The sequence below is a fragment of the Hyla sarda genome, chromosome 2 (genome assembly GCF_029499605.1).
Source record: "Hyla sarda isolate aHylSar1 chromosome 2, aHylSar1.hap1, whole genome shotgun sequence".
Lineage (NCBI taxonomy): Eukaryota > Metazoa > Chordata > Amphibia > Anura > Hylidae > Hyla > Hyla sarda.
In genome coordinates, this window is record NC_079190.1 from 427,779,107 (window position 1) to 427,800,319 (window position 21,213).

The 21,213-nt window shown below is 43.8% G+C and overlaps 1 protein-coding gene and 1 pseudogene across 5 annotated transcripts in view; both read left to right on the plus strand.

The window, feature by feature from the left end:
- The window catches only part of NUFIP2 (nuclear FMR1 interacting protein 2), a 58,401-nt gene that overhangs the window by 25,155 nt on the left and 12,033 nt on the right, over nucleotides 1-21,213 (plus strand). Inside the window, exon 1 of one of the 5 annotated variants that reach the window (XM_056559028.1) lies at nucleotides 1,392-1,433. The exons of 2 other annotated variants lie outside the window; for them this stretch is intronic. In XM_056559028.1, coding sequence (XP_056415003.1) covers nucleotides 1,421-1,433 — 13 coding nt within the window. In that variant the 5' untranslated portion in view covers nucleotides 1,392-1,420. Of the gene's footprint in view, nucleotides 1-1,391; nucleotides 1,434-15,495; nucleotides 15,934-21,213 lie in introns of those variants that run through there. 2 more of the 5 variants (XM_056559029.1, XM_056559030.1) reach the window with 2 other exon arrangements.
- Nucleotides 13,170-13,340, plus strand: LOC130359965 (U2 spliceosomal RNA; annotated as a pseudogene).

The window sequence follows — 21,213 nt, forward strand, 5'->3', positions numbered from 1 at the left end:
CAAATGGAGTCTCTTTAGGGTAGGGTCACATGTAACGGATCCGCAGAGTATTTCATGCTGCGGATCCGCCGGTGAACTGACCCATTTTGTGCCTCCAGCTGTTGCCACCCCCCTTCCCCTGCCTCGACCACCCCTGGCCTGCTCGCAGCAGCAATCCACCGCTTCAAGCAACCACACAAGGAGCCTGCTAGTCACTGAGTCCACTCTGACATCGCGGAGCAGCCACGATGTCCTAATGCAGTGCGCGTGTGCAGTGTACTCAGGCATCACGGCTGCTCCGCGATGTCAGAGTGGACTCCGTGACTAGCAGGCTCCCTGTGTGGCTGCTCGTAGCGGCGGATTGCCGCTGCTAGCAGGCCAGGAGCGGGGGAGGGGTTGGCAACAGCTGGATTCACAAAATGGGTCGGGTCACCGGCAGATCCGCAGCGTAAAATACGCTGCAAATCTGTTTGGTGTGACCCTACCCTAAAGGGAGATGCCCAGGATTAGAAAATCTATGCTACCCTTTGAACCAGCATCACAGCTATGTGTTGGCCCTTGACTTAAGTTCAGCTGCTGTATCGGACATGACCCGTGGACGCTGTTCTTGGAAGAAACCAGTCATGTTATTGGAACTGCCTGGTGATCCTCCCTCTTTAGCAGTGATCCCTTGCTGGAGTAGTTCCCATTGAAATGTGGCATAAATTCTTCATAAATGAGAAGTCTTTGAAGCTTTGCCGATTTTTCTAAGATTCATATGTATGTTCTACCTGTTCCTTTTGTTCTTTCTGAAATCTGGATATAGAAATCTACAAACTCAATGGCCCTCATTTACTTAGAAAATCGGGTTGTAAGTCTATGTTGCTTTCTTACCCGACTGCTTTTTTCCCCTGGTATTTATTATTATGTCACATCCTGTTTGTCGCACGTGGGTTTTGTTGGTTTTGGTTTCCAACTCCTCTGAGTTGTCGGGAAAAAATCCACAACAATTCAACAAATTCGGGTTGGAAACATTTATAAATACGTGGGAAAGCTCAGAAATGTCGGGTTACGCCCCTTTTTCGGGTTTGGGAGAATCCACATCGGGTCCGTCGGGGGAAAAAATGTTGCATCATGTCGCAGACTGGCGCACGATGTCTGCGACATGTCGCAGACAAAGATGCGCCAAACAAACCCGACAAAACAAGTCGGGTTTAGAATAGTAAATGAGGGCCAATGTGGGAGATTTCTCAAAACCTGTGCAAAGGAAAAGTTGCCCAGTTGCCCATAGCAACCAATCAGATCGCTTCTTTCATTTTGCAGAGGCCTTGTTAAAAATGAAAGAAGCGATCTGATTGGTTGCTATGGGCAACTTTTCCTCTGGACAGGTTTTGATAAATCTCCCCCCCCCCCCCCCATATGTATTAATTGGGAGGAGGTGTACATAGGCTCAGCAGGGACCATGCTGAAGAGAGGTTTTAAAGGGAACAACCTGTAGGAGGGAATGTCTGGGGAATATCAGGGCTTCCCCAACCTTGTTATAATGGTTCACAGTGTGAAGGAGGTGGATGGATCCAGCTGATGTATAAGCTAAGCACAAGGATCTCAGCAGCTGTGCTTCTCCATGTTCTTAAAGGGGTACTCCGCCCCTAGACATCTTATCCCCATCCAAAGGATAGGGGATAAGATGTCTAATCGCCGGAGTCCCGCTGCTGGGTACCCACAATTTCGGCTCCAGCACCCCAGACATCTGGTGCGCGGAGCGAACTTCCAGATGACTCGTGATGCGGGGCGGAGGCTCTTGACGTCACGGCCACGCACCCCCAATGCAAGCCTATGGGAGGGGGCGTGACGTCCGTCACGCCCCCTCCCATAGACTTGCATTGAGGGTGCGTGGCTGTGATGTCACAAGCCTCCAGCACTGCACCAAACTGTCTAAACGAATGCCGGGTGCCACAGCCGAGATTGCGGTGTCCCCAGCGGGGACAAGTGAGGAGGTGTGCCAGGCTGTGTCAACTGAGCAGCCAGGCTCCGCCTCCTTGACACTTGGCTGAGGAAGATAAAGTTGGTTTTATAAGTTTGGCAACCACCATCTGCTCCAGGTTGCTTTTATACCCTGAAAGTTGCCCCATGGTGTTTTATTTAAGGGTATGTTCACATCGGCAAATTTTGTGCAAGTTTTCTGCTGCTTGGTTTTCGAAAATCTGCAGCACATACGTTGAACTTAAATGGAGCCTGCTGCTGATTTTTTTGCTGGGGAAAATTTGTCGTGGCTAAAACCTGCAGTGGGAAACTTGTCTGTGTCAAAAAGTCATTTTCCAGGCAAATCTTAAATTTAAAGTACCGTATATACCTCCCCATGCAGTAAAATGATAAAATCCGAGATCCTTAACTCCGCTGCTCCCGCTGACAGATCTTCCGTCCCCACCCTCATGTGCTGTTCTTTCGTCCCACTTCCCTCTTACCCCAGTGACTGACTGAGCGGGGAGCAGGCATTCTCAGGAGGAGGAAGAACAGCACAAGAGGGTGACAGCAGGAGCGATGGAGGGAAGTATATCTTCTTTTATTATTTTACTGCATGGGTAAGTGATCACGGTTGGCCAACAGCTGTTGAAGATGAATGGGCACCTTAAAGGGGTATTCTGGTATCAAAAAAATTATGCTTAAAGGGGTACTCCGGTGCAAAACTTTTTTTTTTTTTTTCTTTTTAAATGAACTGGTGCCAAACAAATTTGTAAATTTCTTCTATTAAAAATTCTTAATCTTTTCAGTACTTTTTAGCAGCTGTTTGCTAAAGAGGAAAATCTTAATTTTTTATTTTTTTATTTCTTTTTTTTGTGTTGTCCACAGTGCTCTCTGCTGACACCTGATGCCCGTATCAGGAATTGTCCAGAGCAGGAGAAAATCCCCATAGCAAACCTATGCTGCTCTGGACAGTTCCTGACACAGACAGAGGTGTCAGCAGAGAGCACTGTGGACAACACACAAGAAATTCAAACAGTAAAGAACTTCCTCTGTAGCATACAGCTGCTAAAAAGTACTGGAAGGATTAAGATTTTTTTAATATAAATCATTTACAAATCTGTTAAACTTTCTGGCTCCAGTTCTCCAGTTCATTTAAAAAAAAAAAAAAAAAAAAAAAGTTTCCACCGGAGTACCCCCTAAATAAATAAATCACCCCCAGATAAACAACTTTCTATATAGCAGTGGTCTTAAACCTGCGGACCTCTAGATGTTGGAAAACTACAACTCCCAGCATGCTGGAAGTTGTAGTTTTGCAACATCTGGAATTCCGCAGGTTGGAGACCACTGCTATATAGTGTCATTACAAATTGTACTGGTTTCAGTGTGTTTTTGCTTATCAATTAGATGCCTGGTCATTTCAGAACTGGGGCAGTCAGGTAAGCAGTACTATATGCTTATTCCTAGACCTATATCCAGGGCTCAAGTCCTGCAGGAACGCATAGAAACGGAGTTCCTGTACTTTTTCCACAGCAGGAACACCATTCCCATTAGTAGGAGTTCTGCAGAACCAGCCCTTGAGTGAAAATCTTGGGTGAGTTCCTGCACTTTTTTTGCCCAGGACTTGACCACTGCCTAGATCATATACCCCACAGGGATGGGATATGTCAACCCCACTGCAGGAACATTGGTCTGTCTCTGACCTATTAGATGAGTTGGTTGATGTTGACTGCATCCAGGCGGTGACACGTGTTTTTTTTACTTTTTTTTTTTTTTTTTAAGGAGACAGCTGACAGACTTGCTTGATTGTTTGCATAAATCACATAGGCCTGAATACTGAGAGATGCAACCAATTCTCTATGCATTCTCTGCCTGGGTGTTTGTGCCACCATATCTGACTGATAGGGGACATGGGAACACCATTCTCCAGTAGTTCGGGTCTTCATCAGCTATTGATGTCACAGAATATTCAGATCATTGAAATCTTATTTAAAAAAAAAAATATAAGTGAAGGTGTATACAGTGGGGATCAAAAGTTCAGGCAGGCACCCCAGGTAAAAATTTGAATTAATGTGCATAAAGAAGCCAAGGAAAGATGGAAAAATCTCCAAAAGGCATCAAATTACAGATTAGACATTCTTATAGTATGTCAACAAAAGTTAGATTTTATTTCCATCATTTACACTTTCAAAATAACAGAAAACAAAAAAATGGCGTCTGCAAACGTTTGGGCACCCTGCAAAGTTAATATCTTGTACTGCATCCTTTGGCAATATCACAGCTTGTAAACGCTTTTTGTAGCCAGCCAAGAGTCTTTCAGTTCTTGTTTGAGGTATCTTTGCCCATTTTTCCTTACAAAAGTCTTCCAGTTCTTTGAGATTTCTGGACTGTCTGTCACGCACTGCTCTTTTAAGGTCTATCTATAGATTTTCAATTATTTTGAGGTCAGGAGATTGTGAAGGCCATGGCAAAACCTTCAGTTTACGCCTCTTGATGTATTCCCCAGTGGATTTCGCGGTGTGTTTAGGATCATTATCCATTTGTAGAAACCATCCTCTCTTTAACTTCAGCTTTTTCACAGATGGCATCAAGTTAGCATCCAAAATTTGCTGAAATTTTATTGAATCCATTTTTCCTTCTACTCGTGAGATGTTCCCTGTGCCACTGGCTGCAATACAACCCCAAAGCATGATCGATCCACCCCCATGCTTAACAGTTGAACAGAGGTTCTTTTCATTAAATTCTGTTCCCCTTCTTCTCCAAACGTACCTTTGCTCATTCCGGCCAAAAAGTTTAATTTTAACCTCATCGGGCCACAGAACTTGTTTCCAAAATGCATCAGGCTTGGCTTGTCAGATTTTTGTGGTGAGGACGTAGAAGAGGTTTTCTTCTGATGACTCTTCCATGAAGACCATATTTGTACAAGTATCTCTTTATAGTGGAATAGTGTACCACAACTCCAGTGTCTGCCAGATCTTTCTGGAGGGATTGTGCAGTCAAACGTGGGTTTTGAATTGTTTTTCTCACAATCCTGCGAGCTGTTCTGTCTGATATTTTTCTTGGTCTTCCAGATCTTGCTTTAACCCCTTAAGGACGCAGAACGTAAATGTACGTCCTGGTGAGGTGGTACTTAACGCACCAGGACGTACATTTACGTCCTAAGCATAACCGCGGGCATCGGAGCGATGCCCGTGTCATGCGCGGCTGATCCCGGCTGCTGATCGCAGCCAGGGACCCGCCGGCAATGGCCGACACCCGCGATCTCGCGGGCGTCCGCCATTAACCCCTCAGGTGCCGGGATCAATACAGATCCCGGCATCTGCGGCAGTTCGCCATTTAAATGAACGATCGGATCGCCCGCAGCGCTGCTGCGGGGATCCGATCATTCATAAGGCCGCATGGAGGTCCCCTCACCTTCCTCCGTGCGGCTCCCGGCGTCTCCTGCTCTGGTCTGTGATCGAGCAGACCATAGCAGGAGATGACCGATAATACTGATCTGTTCTATGTCCTATACATAGAACAGATCAGTATTAGCAATCATGGTATTGCTATGAATAGTCCTCTATGGGGACTATTCAAGTGTAAAAAAAAAATGTTAAAAAATGTAAAAGTAAAAGTAAAAAAAAAGTGAAAAATCCCCTGCCCCAATAAAAAAGTAAAACGTCCGTTTTTTCCTATTTTACCCCCAAAAAGCGTAAAAAACATTTTTTATAGACATATTTGGTATCGCCGCGTGCGTAAATGTCCGAACTATTAAAATAAAATGTTAATGATCCCGTACGGTGAACGGCGTCAACGAAAAAAAATTTAAGTCCAAAATTCCTACTTTTTTAATACATTTTATTAAAAAAAAATTATAAAAAATGTATTAAAAGTTTTTTATATGCAAATGTGGTATCAAAAAAAAAGTACAGATCATGGCGCAAAAAATGAGCCCCCATACCGCCACTTATACGGAAAAATAAAAAAGTTAGAGGTCATCAAAATAAAGGGATTATAAATGTACTAATTTGGTTAAAAAGTTTGTGATTTTTTTTTTAAGTGCAACAATAATATAAAAGTATATAATAATGGGTATCATTTTAATCGTATTGACCCTCAGAATAAAGAACACACGTCATTTTTACCATAAATTGTACGGCGTGAAAACAAAACCTTCCAAAATTAGCAAAATTGCGTTTTTCATTTTTAATTTCCCCACAAAAATAGTGTTTTTTGGTTGCGCCATAAATTTTATGATATAATGAGTGATGTCATTACAAAGGACAACTGGTCGCGCAAAAAACAAGCCCTCATACTAGTCTGTGGATGAAAATATAAAAGAGTTATGATTTTTAGAAGGCGAGGAGGAAAAAATGAAAACGTAAAAATTTAATTGTCCTTAAGGCCAAAATGGGCTGAGTCCTTAAGGGGTTAACTTCCACTGTTCCTGATGACTGCCATTTCTTAATTACATTCCGAACAGAGGATATTGACATCTGAAAACGTTTTGCTATCTTCTTATAGCCTTCTCCAGCTTTATGAGCATCAACTATTTTCAGTTTCAGATTTCTAGACAACTGCTTAGAAGAACCCATGGTACTGATTGTTGGGGCAAGGTCAGATGAGTCTGGGCATTTAAAACCTTTTGAGATTGACATCACCTGGTCTTCCTAGATGATGATTGAGAACAATCCGTGACACTGGCAGGTCTCAGCTTTGCAAAGGGGGCAGTGCATGCTATCAATTCTGCTGGGTGCCCAAATTTTTGCAGACGCCATTTTTTTGTTTTCTGTTATTTTGAAAGTGTAAATGATGGAAATAAAATCGAACTTTTGTTGACATATTATAAGAATGTCTAATCTGTAATTTGATGCCTTTTGGAGATTTTTCCATCTTTCCTTGGCTTCTTTATGCACATTAATACAAATTTTTACCTGGGGTGCTCAAACTTTTGATCCCCACTGTATGTGGCAGAAAAAGCCTCCATTGACTTAATTGTCCACAAGCCTATTTGGTTTAGAAAACAGAATTTGTATGAATTTGGTGTCCATTTTAGGACATCGTCAGTTGTCAGCCGTAAATCCATCCTCTGTCAGGTGAAACGGCGTCCCGCCTCCTCCCTCAGGCCAATCTCCGTCAGGTGTCAGCAGCAACTCCCTCTTCCCTCCTGTGTCATACTAAAGTCTCATCCGAATCTTTCTTGCCGTGTAGCAGAGTAGAGTCAGTGTCGGCTCTCTGCTATACAGGTTCTGCTGTACATGCTATTCAGTGTTGGCTCTGCTATACAGACTCTGTAGCACATGTAGTGTCTGTAGTATACATGTGCAAGTTTCACAGTTTCGACTCTGCTATACATGTTGTGCAGCGTCGGCTCTGCTATGCGGCACGAAGTTGCGTCTGAGGGAGAATTGTCTGAGTCATGACGGCGTTTTGGACGAGGGAGTTTCGGATGAGGGAGCTGTGGCTGAAGGATGACGGAGATTGGCTCAAGGGAGGAGGCGGGACGCCGTTTCACCTGACGGAGGACTGAGTTACGGCTGACGACTGACGATATCCCAAAATGGACACCGTATGGTTGGTATCCTAAGAGGGTGTAATTTTGGTCCATCAGTCAGCATAGTGTCCAGGTACATGGAATGATTCCTGTTATTTTGTACACAAACGAAGATGTCGGTGTCTCAGACTTCCATACACCTTGTCATCTCTATCGTAAAGCGTTAAAGCATTATTTTTAACTTTTTTTTTTCCATGAACAGGCAGTAAAAAAAAAAAAACTTGTTGCAATATATTAGCATATCCATTATTATTTTATTGTTAGAACTTGTCATCCATTAGGTCTGCTTGAAGGAAAATGCTCATCCTGTTCATCCACACTAAACCCAATACACTGGATTAAAGTGTAAGTGAAATGGAGACCGATGGGGGTCACTGACTGTTATATGTACCTGCACTCCAGAGATCTGTCCCTCCGAAGACATGCGTCCATCTTCTGTGAATTGCGGGCTGAAGCCGGCCCCGCCGGCTCAATTTGACTTCATTGTCACGGGTCACGTGAGCGCAGCACCAACTGAGCGCTCATGTGACCTGCGACAATGAATATTCAAATTGAGCCAGCAGTCCCGCCTCCTGCGCGCAATTCACGGAAGATGGAAGCATGTCTTCGGAGGGACAGATCTCTGGAGTGAAGGTACGTATAGGAGTCACCCCACATCGGGCTCCTGTTCACCCAGACTATAACCCAGTGTATTGGGTTTAGTGTGGATGAACAGGATGACAGTTTTCCTTTTTAAATCAGGTTTTGTTCCTTTTCACATTTTTGAAAACAGTCTTCTCTGCATACTGTTTTTTTTATTTTTTTATTTGGGTTTTTATTATTTTGGGGTTTAAACTCCACCTAGTGATAAGCCAATTTAATCTAGACGTGTGAAGTTTAGTTAAAGGTATCTGGACTTGTCATTGCTTTAAACTGTATGTCCAGGTTTTTTAATTTGGTATTCCGGTGGAACACTTAATTTTTATTAAATCAATTGGTGCCTGAAAGTTAAACAGATTTGTAAATTACTTCTATTAAAAAATCTTAATACTTCCAGTACTTATTAGCTGCTGAATGCTACAGAGGAAATTCTTCACTATTTGGAGCACAGAGCTTTCTGCTGACATCACGAGCACAGTGCTCTCTACTGACATCTCTGTACATTTTAAGGACTGTCCAGAGTAGGGGAAAATCCCCATAGCAAACCTATCCTGCTCTGGACAGTTCCTAAAATGAGAGAGCAGAGAGCACGGTGTTCCAAAAAGAAAATAATTTCCTCTGTAGTATTCAACAGCTAATAAGTACTGGAAGGATTAAGATTTTTAATAGAAGTAATTTACAAAACAATCCATGAAGAAGAAGAATGAAGCAGTCGGCAACTCACCAATCGGTTAGGCAAACTTATTTATTGCACATACTCACAATCTGGGTGGCCCAGGGAGATGACAAAAAGATGGCACAAGCGGGGGGTACCACAGAGAGACGACAAAGTTGTTTCGCACTACATAGTGCTTCAACTGGCCACTATTGTCAGACAGAAAAGAACAACTCAACTCCAGTAGCTGATAATTATTGGAAGGATTAATATTTTTTTAATAGAAGTAATTTACAAATCTGTTTAAATTTCTTGAGCCAGTTGATATATATAAAACCAGTTGATTAAAAAAAAGTTTTCCACCGGAGTACCCCTTTAACGACCATGGACATATATTTACGTCCGTGGCCACATGGTGACCGCGCGTCATATCGGGCTGGTCCAGGCATGTAACTGAAGCTGGGACCCGGGGCAAATAGTGCGCGGCAGCGATCGCGGTGCCGTGCGCTATTAACCCTTTAGACGCGGAGTTCAAAGTTGAACACTAAAACGAAAGTAAAACCTTCCCGGCTGATCGGGACCACCGCAGTGAAAATGCGGTGTCCCGATCAGCTATGACACAAACGGAGGGTCGCTCACCTTCCTCCGGTGCGTCCGATTGGCGATTGATTGCTCCAAGCCTGAGATTCATTTATTAAATCGCACGGTCAATGGCGTACGTGCCCAAAAATTCCAAAGTCCAAAATAGCGTATTTTTGGTCCCTTTTTTATATCATGAAAAAATTTCATAAAAAGCAATCAATACAAAAATGGTACCTTTAAAAACTTCAGATCACGGCGCAAAAAATGAGCCCTCATACTGCCCCATACGCAGAAAAATTAAAAAGTTATAGGGGTCAGAAGATGACCATTTTAAACGTATAAATTGTCCTGCATGTAGTTATGATTTTTTCCAGAAGTACGACAAAATCAAACCTATATAAGTAGGGTATCATTTTAATCGTATGGACCTACAGAATAAGCATTAGGTGTCATTTTTACCAAAAAATTTACTGCGTAGAAACGGAAGCCCCCAAAATTTACAAAATGGCGGTTTTTCTTCAATTTCGTCTCACAATGATTTTTTTTTTCTGTTTCGCCGTAGATTTTTGGATAAAATGACTGATGTCATTACAAAGTAGAATTGGTGGCACAAAAAATAAACCATCATATGGATTTTTAGTTGCAAAATTGAAAGGGTTATGATTTTTCAAAGGTGAGGAGGAATAAACAAAAGTGCAAAAAAAGGAAAAACCCTGAGTCCTTAAGGCATCACTGCTATATAAATGTAAATTAAAAAAAATAAAAAATAAAAATATATATAAATTTTTTTTATGTGGAGTTTTAGTCTTGCCAATCTTTATGGCATTTTTGTGCCTCCATAAACTTCTATGGGGCAAAAAAAAAAAAAAGCCATAGTCTCAACAGGCTGCTATTTTGAACGATTGCCTCAGAGCCCAAATATGCTAATTCAGTTTGGTGTTTCATATTTAACTACCGGTATTTACTTTCAAAAATGTAATTGTGTTTTTTGGGGATGTTATTGCCTGAAATCTAGCCTAATAGGCCCAGTTATGAAATAGTAAGAAATGCTTGTTCGACAACTGATCTTTTGGTTTCTGAATGTTTTTAAATAATTGTTTGTCGGCACACATCGTCCTGTGTAATAGGGAGTGTGCGGCCGCCTAATGATAAAAGTAGAAGTCTGCACAAATAAACCAGCTATCACTTATGTGGCTCTGGCTGCCTAATACTGAGCTGTTTCGTAGGCGCTGATCTCGTAGATATCAGGCAGGGGGTTGGGCTAGGTAATACACCCCTTAGGCTGGAATTCCATTGAGGATTTTCAGCAAAAAAACGCAGCATCCAGATGTTAGTTGCAAGTCAATAGTAAACTGCAAAATGCCAGATTCACTTGGCGTGTTTCATTTTGGAATTTTTTTTAATCCTTTTTGAAGTTTTTTCAGCTATTTTGGCCTCAGAGGCTGGTTTTCCAAAACGCCCTGCAAAACCTAGTTTGACGTTTTTTGCACAGAAATCGTGGAGCTTTCCTTACATAGAAGTCTATGGGAGAGCAAAAAACGCCATGTTGGTTTTAACTTTTAGCGTTTTTCTGGAGGTTTTTATTCTTTTTTGGACTTATAAAAAAAAATACAGTATTGATGGAAAAAATAGTATTTAATGAAATTTACATCATTTTTATAACAAATTTTTTATAAATTTTTAAACAGTGATCCATTTATATGGGCGGGCAGGGCAACAAAAATGTAGCCGACAATAATAAAAATGTAGTGTGTGTGTGTGTGTGTGTGTGTGTTTTTTTTAACTTTTTTTTTTTTTTAAACATTTTTTAGGTAGTACTACTACTCACAGCATGGAACACACTGTTCCATGATGGGAGTAGCAGTACATGTACTAATTGACAGATCTCACGGGGTCCTTGGTGATCCTTCTGTATAATTTATAGATGCGCACTGTCGTGTATATATACACCTATTCATATTTCCCGCAGAGAGCTGTGATTGGTCAGATGGTTCCAGCCAATCACAACTCTCTGTGGGAAATATGAATATGTGTATATATGCGGCAGTGCAGGGGACCATAGAAGAGCGGCCGGCCGTATCTACACATTATACAGGAGGATCACTGCGGGTGTCAGAAGTGACACTCTCTGTGATCTATCTACCCGCAGTTAAAGACAGATGACAGCGGGTATCACTCCTGACATCCGCAGTGATCGTCCTATCTATTGCAGAGAGGCTTTCTCCTGTGCTCCGCATCTCTGCACTATACTCAGGCTGGCCAGTGATGTAAATAGAACATCACTCATATTTCCCGCTGAGAGCTGTGATTGGCTGCCACCATCCGACCAATCCTCACTGTGGGCAAAAAATATGAATGAGCGAGGTGAATTCACATCATCTCTGCAATAGATAGGACGATCGCATCAGGTGTCAGGAGTGTCACCCAGGGCAATCTGGTCTTTAGTACAGCTACTACTACTTCCATCATGGAACAGTCTGTTCCATGCTGGGAGTAGTAGTACTACCTAAAAAATTAAGAAAAAAAAAGTTAAACGCACACACACACACACTTTATTAAAAATATATAAAAATTTTGTTATAAAAAATTAAAATGTTGTTAAATACATTTTTTTGGCCAAAGGGGTCAAAAAAGGAAAATTCCACACAAAGGTAAAAACGCCAGAAAAAATGCCAAAACGCAGGGAAAAACAGTGCCAGTTTTTCTGGCATTTTTAAGCCTAAGAAAACGCAGTGCAAAAACCTCAGTGGAATCCTAGCCTTAGACTGCTGTTTCCCAACCAGGGTGCCTCCAGCTGTTGCAAATCTGCAACTCCTGGGAAACACTGCCTTAGGCCTTGCACATTCACCCGTGGTGGGCTACTCCCGAGTTTTCTACTGCGTGTTTGTGTTTCCCACTAAGGATTTTCTGCAGTGGGATCTCTGCAGCCAAAAATCCGCAGCAGATTACATGTGTGAATGTACTCTAAGGCTATGTTCACAAGGCAGAATTAACATGTGGAATTTCATAGCAGCAGAAGACATCATACCCACAAAGGCAGCAGCATGGAGGACATTATAGAGCAGTGCTGAGCAGCTTAAGCTGTGAATCCAGCACTTGTGTTAGATAAAACATTTCCTACAAGCTGCAGCTCTGTGTCGCTCTGCTTTACCCTCTTCCTAACCCCTCCCATTTCCAAAAATTCTTATGAGCAGCATCCATAGAGTTGAATTTTTATTTTACCCTAAGAATCGGATGTGAATCTGTTGATGGCACATGCATACTAAACCATGCAATGTTGATTTATGCAAAGTTTGTTGAAATAACACATTTAAAGGTGAGCCCACCATTATCTGAACGGAGAGCAAAAAGTGTATTTTTGGCCTCTTTGAAGATGGCCTGTAGCAGCTGTGTTTTTTATATATATTTTTTTTTTGTTCTCTGTATATTTTATGCAGTGGACATATAACCATAAGGTAGACCTTTCTTTCTTTTTGTTTGCATTCTGGCCAATGGCTGGTATATGTGGCTATGTAGCAAACATCAGAAATGTACATTGGAGGTATACATCAAGGAATACTCCTGACAAACGTATAGGTTAAACACTGTGTGAACATAGCTGTCAGCTGAATGCTTGTTTGGCCAAAAAGGGATTCTAAGGCCCCTTTCACACTGCCGGTATGACCAGTCAAATACGTCCGGCAAACTCCCCAAACCCCCCCCCCCCCCTTTTTTTTTTCCTGCAGTTTGACGACCGTTTTGACGGGTAATAACTGGTTTCTATGGACCCCATTATAGTCAGTGGGGTCCGTCGCGCACCGTTATCTTCAGAGAGAAAAGCCAAAGAAAAAGACAGTGCAAACTTCTTGCCTTTTGGCTAAGATCAAGTGTAGTATCTGTTCTTATCAGTGGTTTGGTCTTTGCCATTGATGTAGGATAGATGCTGCTTGGAGGAGCAGGAGGTGCCACAAGACCAGCTCAATGGCTGCCCTGATTTGACCTGTTTCCTCTGGGTCTTGCCACGAGGCTCGGAGGGTCTAGAGTTGAGGTACTTTTATGCCTCGGAGTGGTGACCCTGAGGTGCCGAAACTCACTGGGTGTTATAGATCACTGAGTGAATGCACCGCACAAGACACTCTTCACCTTCGGCACTCACCCTTGGGATCCCTGCCTTCTGGCTAGGATCAGGTACATTGTTTATAGATCCAGCCGGATAACCAGGCAGCATATCTGTATGCATCCACTTATTTATTTTGTATGTCCCTGTGCCACTTTACGTGTTTTGTTTGTACACAGGATTTGTCAAGATGCGGTAGCCCTTCTTGATGTCCCTCCTGGCGGTCTAGGGGAGGTGTGTGTCCATCTAATTCCTCACCTCCCTGCAACCCCCTGGGCATCTTGGCTTCGGTCAAGCTGCCATCAGTATATGGCTCCTTGGCTGATACCTTGGTTAACGCCAGGTGCATTTGCGGCTCCTTAGTAGCTTCGACGAAAAGGGGCATCGAACCTGAATCCTTGCAGGTGCCTTTTGGCCCGGAGGTGAAGGGTAGGTTTGTTGGGGGGCCTCTACTATTGAAGGGTTTGCGATAGTCCGCATCCTTTGTGCTCTTTTTTTTTTTTTTTTTTTTTTTTTTAGTGTGACACGTTTGCACTTTTTCTTGCACTTTGGGTGATAGAGAGCGCTTGCCTCGGCGTTAAAAAAAAATAAAAATAAACGCTGCAAGCACTATTTTTTCCTCTGGCTTTTCTCTATGCTAGAATATGCGGGCAAGGGCTTGTCTCCTTTTCAGAAGTGTATGATTGTGGGGGTTCCAACTGCTGGGACCCACATGATCTGGAGAATGGGGTCCAGAGTCTCTTGTCTGAACAGTGCAGCGATCATGCCTGCACTGCCGCTTCATGCGCTATAAATGGCCGCTGTCTGAGATAGTACAGCACTCGGAGATCTGCAGGAGCTCACACAGACCATGAATGGAGCAGATGTAAAAGTGCATGACTATACACTTGGGACCCCAGCAGTCCCTGTCACCATATGCTTATCTCATATCAGTGGTCTTCTACCTGTAGACCTCCAGCTGTTGCAAAACTACAACTTCTAGCATGCTTGGACAGCAGTCTGTTCATTGCTCCGGTCAGTATTCTCCAACCTGTGGTTTTCCAGCTGTTGCAAAGTTACAATTTCCATTATGCATGATTGGGGTTGTAGTTTTGCAACAGCTGGCTGATGGGGGCATAGTGAGGGCTGTAGTTTTTCAACAGCTGGTTGTTTAGGACATTGTGGGGGTGTTAGTTTTGCAACAGCTGTCTGTAGAAGCATGCTGGGGGTTGTAGTTTTGCAACAAATGGCTGTTGGGTCATGCTGGGGGTTGTAGTTTTGCAACAAATTGCTGTTGGGTCATGCTGGGGGTTGTAGTTTTGCAACAAATGGCTGTTGGGTCATGCTGGGGGTTGTAGTTTTGCAACAAATGGCTGTTGGGTCATGCTGGGGGTTGTAGTTTTGCAACAAATGGCTGTTGGGTCATGCTGGGGGTTGTAGTTTTGCAACAAATGGCTGTTGGGTCATGCTGGGGGTTGTAGTTTTGCAACAAATGGCTGTTGGGTCATGCTGGGGGTTGTAGTTTTGCAACAAATGGCTGTTGGGTCATGCTGGGGGTTGTAGTTTTGCAACAAATGGCTGTTGGGTCATGCTGGGGGTTGTAGTTTTGCAACAAATGGCTGTTGGGTCATGCTGGGGGTTGTAGTTTTGCAACAAATGGCTGTTTGGTCATGCTGGGGGTTGTAGTTTTGCAAAAGCTGTCTGTAGAAGCATGCTGGGGGTTGTAGTTTTGCAACAAATGGCTGTTTGGTCATGCTGGGCGTTGTAGTTTTGCAACAGCTGGAGAGCCACAGGCTCTTGTGCTTATATCAGTGTTTCCTTCCAGGGTACCTCCAGCTGTGTCAAAACTACAACTCCCAGCCTGGTTGGCTTATATGTTCGCACATGATTGTGTTCTAATAGCAGGGCGTGTGGTTTTGCAGTGGACAGCGCTGAGGCAGTCGCCATTGTGCCCATTGTGTCTGCACTTTCTGCTGACTGTTCTCTTTTTCGCGTAGAGAGTGAACGCCACACGTTACGCCGGGCGGTGTCACGTCTCCGCCTCTGATTGGCGGCCCGAGAGAGAGCGAGAAGGACTAGGGCGGTTCCGCGCATGCGTACTACTCCACGTTGTGACGCAGACTCTCGCCGCGTATTCTCGCGTTGGCTATATATAAAAAAGTAAAATATAAAGAATTCAACGAGCATGCGCAGCTCTGACTAGGAAGTCTCGCGTGAACTGTAAGTTCTTTGCCAAAGCGAGACTTCCCGGCTCCGGCACGGTGCTGCTGAATGGTGGCGTGAGAGAGGAAGCCGGGACGGTATACGGGTGCCGGGGCCTCGGGGGTGAGGCGCCCCCTGCAGCTAGTCCTCCACACGTCAGTAGTGCGACTGTCCTGGGCCGTCCAGCGGAGAATGAGAGGCTCCATCCGGCCGGCTGCTTGCTGTGTGAGGACTGCTGCCCTCCTTCCTGACACCCGCCCTTCTGCAGCTGGGACTCGGGACCTCACAGTCAAGGTGACCGATGGCAATAGCGGCCTGGAGAAGGTAGTGATGGCGCTGTGTGTGTGTGACACGATGTACCCCCCTCCCCCAACCTGTGGCTCTACAGCTGTTACCGAACTACAACTCCCATCATGCTCTAACAACCTTTTTGGCTGTAATATGGTAGTCCATGGGGCTATACCAGTGTCTCTCAACCAGCCTGCCTTCAGCGGTTTTAAAACTACAACCCCCAGCATGCCCAGACAGCCGAAGGCTGTCTGGGCATGCTGGGAGTTGTAGTTTTAAAACTGCTGTAGGCCACAGGTTAGAAAGCAAACAATTTTACTACTCCTGTCATCGTCTGCCACATTGTCCAGCGCCAATTTTGTCCATTGCTCACTTAACCTTTTAAGGACATCTTTTTTTATTTATTTATTTATTTTTTGCACTTTTGTCTTTAGCGACCTGCCTTCTAATAGCCATTACACTTTCAGTTTTCCACCTACACCCCAATATGAAGCTGCTTGTATGCGCCACCATGTGAACTTTATAATTACATCACTCATTGTACCACAAAGTCTACAAGGAAACAAACACATAAAAAAAAAAAAAATATATATATATATATATATATATATATATATATATATACCTCCATAAAAGAAAAGCGGCACTCCGATGGCAAAAAAAGGTGTATTTATTCACCTATCAAGTCAATGCAACGTTTCAGCCTCACAATGAAGCTGAAACGTTGCATTGACTTGATGGGTGAATAAATACACCTTTTTATGCCATTGGAGTGTCTCTTTTCTTTTTTGTATAGATATAGATATATAGATTAGTTAGGAGTAGCCGTATTAGTCCAGTGATGCAGTGTGTGTGTGTGTGTGTGTGTGTGTGTGTATATATATGTATGTATGTGTATATATATATATATACACATACACATACACATACACACACACACACACACACACACACACACACACAGTGAAAACTCCCTGGCAGAGTCCCATAGGACTTAATGTATTTGCACCATCTGCATAGGGGACTAAACACTACCAATAGGGGAGAACCAGACCTACCTTGTACACAGGGCTTCTGCCAGGGGGTACAGCCAATACCACAGGAAGGGGCCTAGGCTCTCCCCCCCCCCCCCCCCCCCCGACTGTAGCATCCCCAGCACACCCCTTGTGCCAAATCATCCCTCCCTGTGCCAAATCATTCCCTCATCCCCATTCCAAATCATCCCCCCATACCAAACCCTTACCAGCCTTATTACAGTGCAAAATGTATTGTTGTTTAGCTTTTTTATCTTGTTTTGTAGGTAATTGCACTCTGGAGTGAGTACAGGACAATATTCTGTCATTTAGAAAGATGTTTATGCCTTTTTTCCGAATAGGGGACATCTCCCAATTAGAGATGAGCGACCTTACAGTCAATTCGATTTGTCACAAACTTCTCGGCTCGGCAGTTGATTACTTTTTCTGCATAAATTATTTCAGCTTTCAGGTGCTCCGGTGGGCTGGAAAAGGTGGATACAGTCCTAGGAAAGAGTCTCCTAGGACTGTATCCACCTTTTCCAGCCCACGGGAGCACCTGAAAGCTGAACTAATTTATGCAGGAAAAGACGAATCGTGACGAATCGAATTTACTATAAGTTCGCTCACCTCTACTCCCAATAGTGGAGACTTTTTTTTTTTTTTTTTTAATTCCCCATGAGTGTCTGCTATATGAAGATTATATATATATAATATTTTTTTTTTTCAAGCAAAAAACTATTTAGCTATTTCGGGGCTTCCGATTCTACGCAGAGTACTTTACAGTACAGGGATGTGGAATTCCTATCGCCCGGAACGTGCAGTTCCAGGCGCAAGGCAGGTGAATTTTTCCGTCCCATAGCCTGGCTTCGGGCAAGCAGGGCCGGACCTGATAAGCGTAGCGGCGGCACTCAGCAGTCTGTATGGTGCGGGCTCCTGACTCCTGCCTGTTCCGTACTCTGCTGCCCCCAAGCTGTTCTCAGTAGCTGTGGGCCGCCGCTAATTGCCGCGGCTGGCTGTTAACCCTTTAGATCGCGTCTAAAGGGACATGTGAATTCTCCCTGGTGGGCTAATGGGGTGGATCACCCCCCCCCCCCCTGCAGCGTGATCGCGGGGAGGAGATCCACTATAGAGGTAGCTGGAGGTCTTACCTCTGCTTCCCTTGTGTCCGTGGCTCTGTCATTGATAGAGCCTAGTCCAGCCAGGCTCTATCAATGGATTTCAGAGCACACAGATCAATGGAATTCAATAGAACTCTATTGATCTGTATGAGGAATCTTATGATTCCTCCTAAAAGTCTAATAAAGTGTAAAAAAAAAAAAAAAAAAAAAAAGTTTAAAAGACACACATTAACCCCTTCCATGTTAAAGGGTCACTCTCATTAAAACAAATTTTTGCTATTGCACTCCTTATGGTAAATGAAAAATATTTCTAATATACTTTGTTTAAAAAAAAAAAAATGAAGTTTTCTGTGTTTTATTTGTGCTTAAAAAAAGCTCAAGAGCACATTTTCCCCCCAACTGATACACAGACTTTGGACCAAAGTCCAAACACAGGTAGTGCCGCCTGGAGTGCTGAGGAGGGGGGGGGGGGGTGTCCAGCCTCATCCAATCATAGCTCCTCTCACACATAACTGCCATATGCTGTTGGTTGGACACCCCCCCCCCCCCCCCCCTCAGCACTCCAGGTGGCAACAATGGGATTTTGGAGAGTGAATTTTTCTGAAATGGATTTTGAGTGGCATGTCACATTTAGGAAGCCCCTGTGGTGCCAGATGGGGTCCACTGTTCTGGCACCATGGGGGCTTTGTAAACACACACAGCCTTCAAGTCCAGCCTAATTCTCTCTCAAAAAGCCCAATGGCGCCCCTTCTCTTCTGAGCATTGTAGTTTGCCCGCAGAGCACTTTACATCCACATATGGGGTATTTATATACTCAGAAGAAATGCGGTTACTAATTTTGGGGGTCTTTTTTCCTATTACCCCTTGTGAAAATGCTAAATTTGGGGTAACACCAGCATTTCAGGGAATTTTTTTTTTAATTTTTCATGTCCAACTTTAACGAAAATTTGTCAAAGACCTGTGGGTTATTAAGGCTCACTATACCCTTTGTTACATTCCATGAAGGGTAAAGTTTCCAAAATGGGGCCACCCCTGTGCAAATCACAAATTTAAGCCTCAAATGTACATGGCGCTCTCTCATTCCTGAGCCATGTAGTTAGTCCGCAGAGCATTTTCCGTACACATATGGGGTATTTCCGTACTCAGAAGAAATAGCGTTAGAAATTTTGGGGGTCTTTTTTTCCTTTTACCTCTTGTGAAAATGAAAAGTATGGGGCAACACCAGCATGTTAGTGTAAAAATGAAATTTTTTTTACACTAACATGCTGGTGTAGCCCCCAACTTTACCTTTTCATAAGGGGTAAAAGGAGAAAAATCCCCCCCAAAATTTGTAACGCAATTTCTCCAGAGTACGGAAATACCCCATATGTGGCCCTAAACTGTTGCCTTGAAATAAGATAGGGCTCTGAAGTGAGAGAGCGCCATGTGCATTTGAGGCCTAAATAAGGAATTTGCAATAGGGGCGGACCCGGTTACAAGGATGGGGCTTGTCTCCACCAAAACCCTACAGCAGTGTTTCCCAAACGGGGTGCCTCCGGCTGTTGCAAGACTCCCAGCCTGCTAGGACAGTCTGTGGTTTTGCAACAGCTGGACATTAGGAAACACTGCCGTATGAGACGTTTTTCATTTTTATTGGCACGGGGGGGGGGGGGAGGAGAATGTGTAAGGGGGTGTATATGTAGTGTTTTACTTTTTATTATTTGTTAGTGTAGTGTTTTTAGGGTACATTCACACCGGCGGCAGTTAACAGTAAGTTTTCCACTGGGAGTAGGAGCTGCGGCGGGAAATTTGCCACAGCTCAAACTTGTAGAAGGAAACCCACTGTAAGCACGCCCGTGTGAATGTACCCTGCAAATACATGGTCACGTGTTACTTATATGTCAAATAAAAATATATAATAGTTAAATTAACCCATAACCTTCCCCATTATGTGAAGGATGGGTTTTTGTTTCAAGTCCCATACAAGTGTATAGGACTTCTGTTGCCTTACTCCACAAGCTCCGCATCTCCTGGTGAATGTGTCGCTCCGTCTGGCAAGCTGCATCCTCCCTGCATTGCATGCCCCATCATGCAAACATACGCCCACCCTTTAAACCACACCTTTTTTTTTTTTTACAATGCAGCCCCATCTGAGGACAGGATATGAGAATTAGATGAGGATTGGAAATGGGGTCGGGATATAAGGATTAGAAATTGAGTCGGAATATGAGGATTACAAATGGGGATGGGATTTGGTGTTGGGCTATAAGGAGGGGATTTGGGGTAGGGATATGAGGACAAAAGTTCCCTCTTTTTTTGTTTTTCCTCCCCACAAGGATAAGGTAGGAAAAACCGGGCAGCGCTGGGTACTCGGCTAGTATTTTATCTGTAAACATATTGTGCATTCGTCGCAAAGAAAATGCATACTTTTCTTCCTCGCTCCCTTGACCTTTTGGCTTTCTGCTGACAGCTGCTTTAGATACATACATTTTCGGTAGGGACAATCACTGACTATAGTGGTGTCCCCCCCCCCCCCCCCCATCACTGCCAAGACAAGTTCATCTCTAAAGCAGCTGCCAGCGGGGAGCCGGAGGTCCTCACAAGGGGATCCTTGAAGGACACGGTAAGGGAGTACAGTGGTCCCTCAACATACGATATTAATTGGTTCCAGGAGGACCATTGTATGTTGAGTACAATATGTCTATGGAAATCTGGTCATTGGTTCTGGAGCCACAGAACCATTGTATGTTGAGTACATATCTCTATGGAAACTGGTTCCGGGATGACCATTGTATGTTGAGTGTTCAACAAACCAGTGTGCCTCAAGCTGTTGCATAACTACAACTCCCAGCATACCTGTACAGCCATTGACTGAGCTGGGAGTTGTAGTTCTGCAACTGCTGGAGACACACTGATTGGGAAACATTGATATACAGGATTAGATCACCCCCCCTCCCCCGGTAGGTTGGCAGTCCCCTTAGATTAGACCACCCCCACTCCCTAGTAGGTAGGTAGTCCCCTTAGATTACACCACCCCCTAGTAGGTAGGTAGTCTCCTTAGATTAGATCACCCCCACCTATCAGTAGACAGGTAGTCCCTTCCACTTACCTTGGGCTACCGTCCACCAGATGACAAACGATGCGACATCCGTACACATGCTGGGCTGCTTAATTACGCAGTGATGCTGGCCCTGTGATTCTGG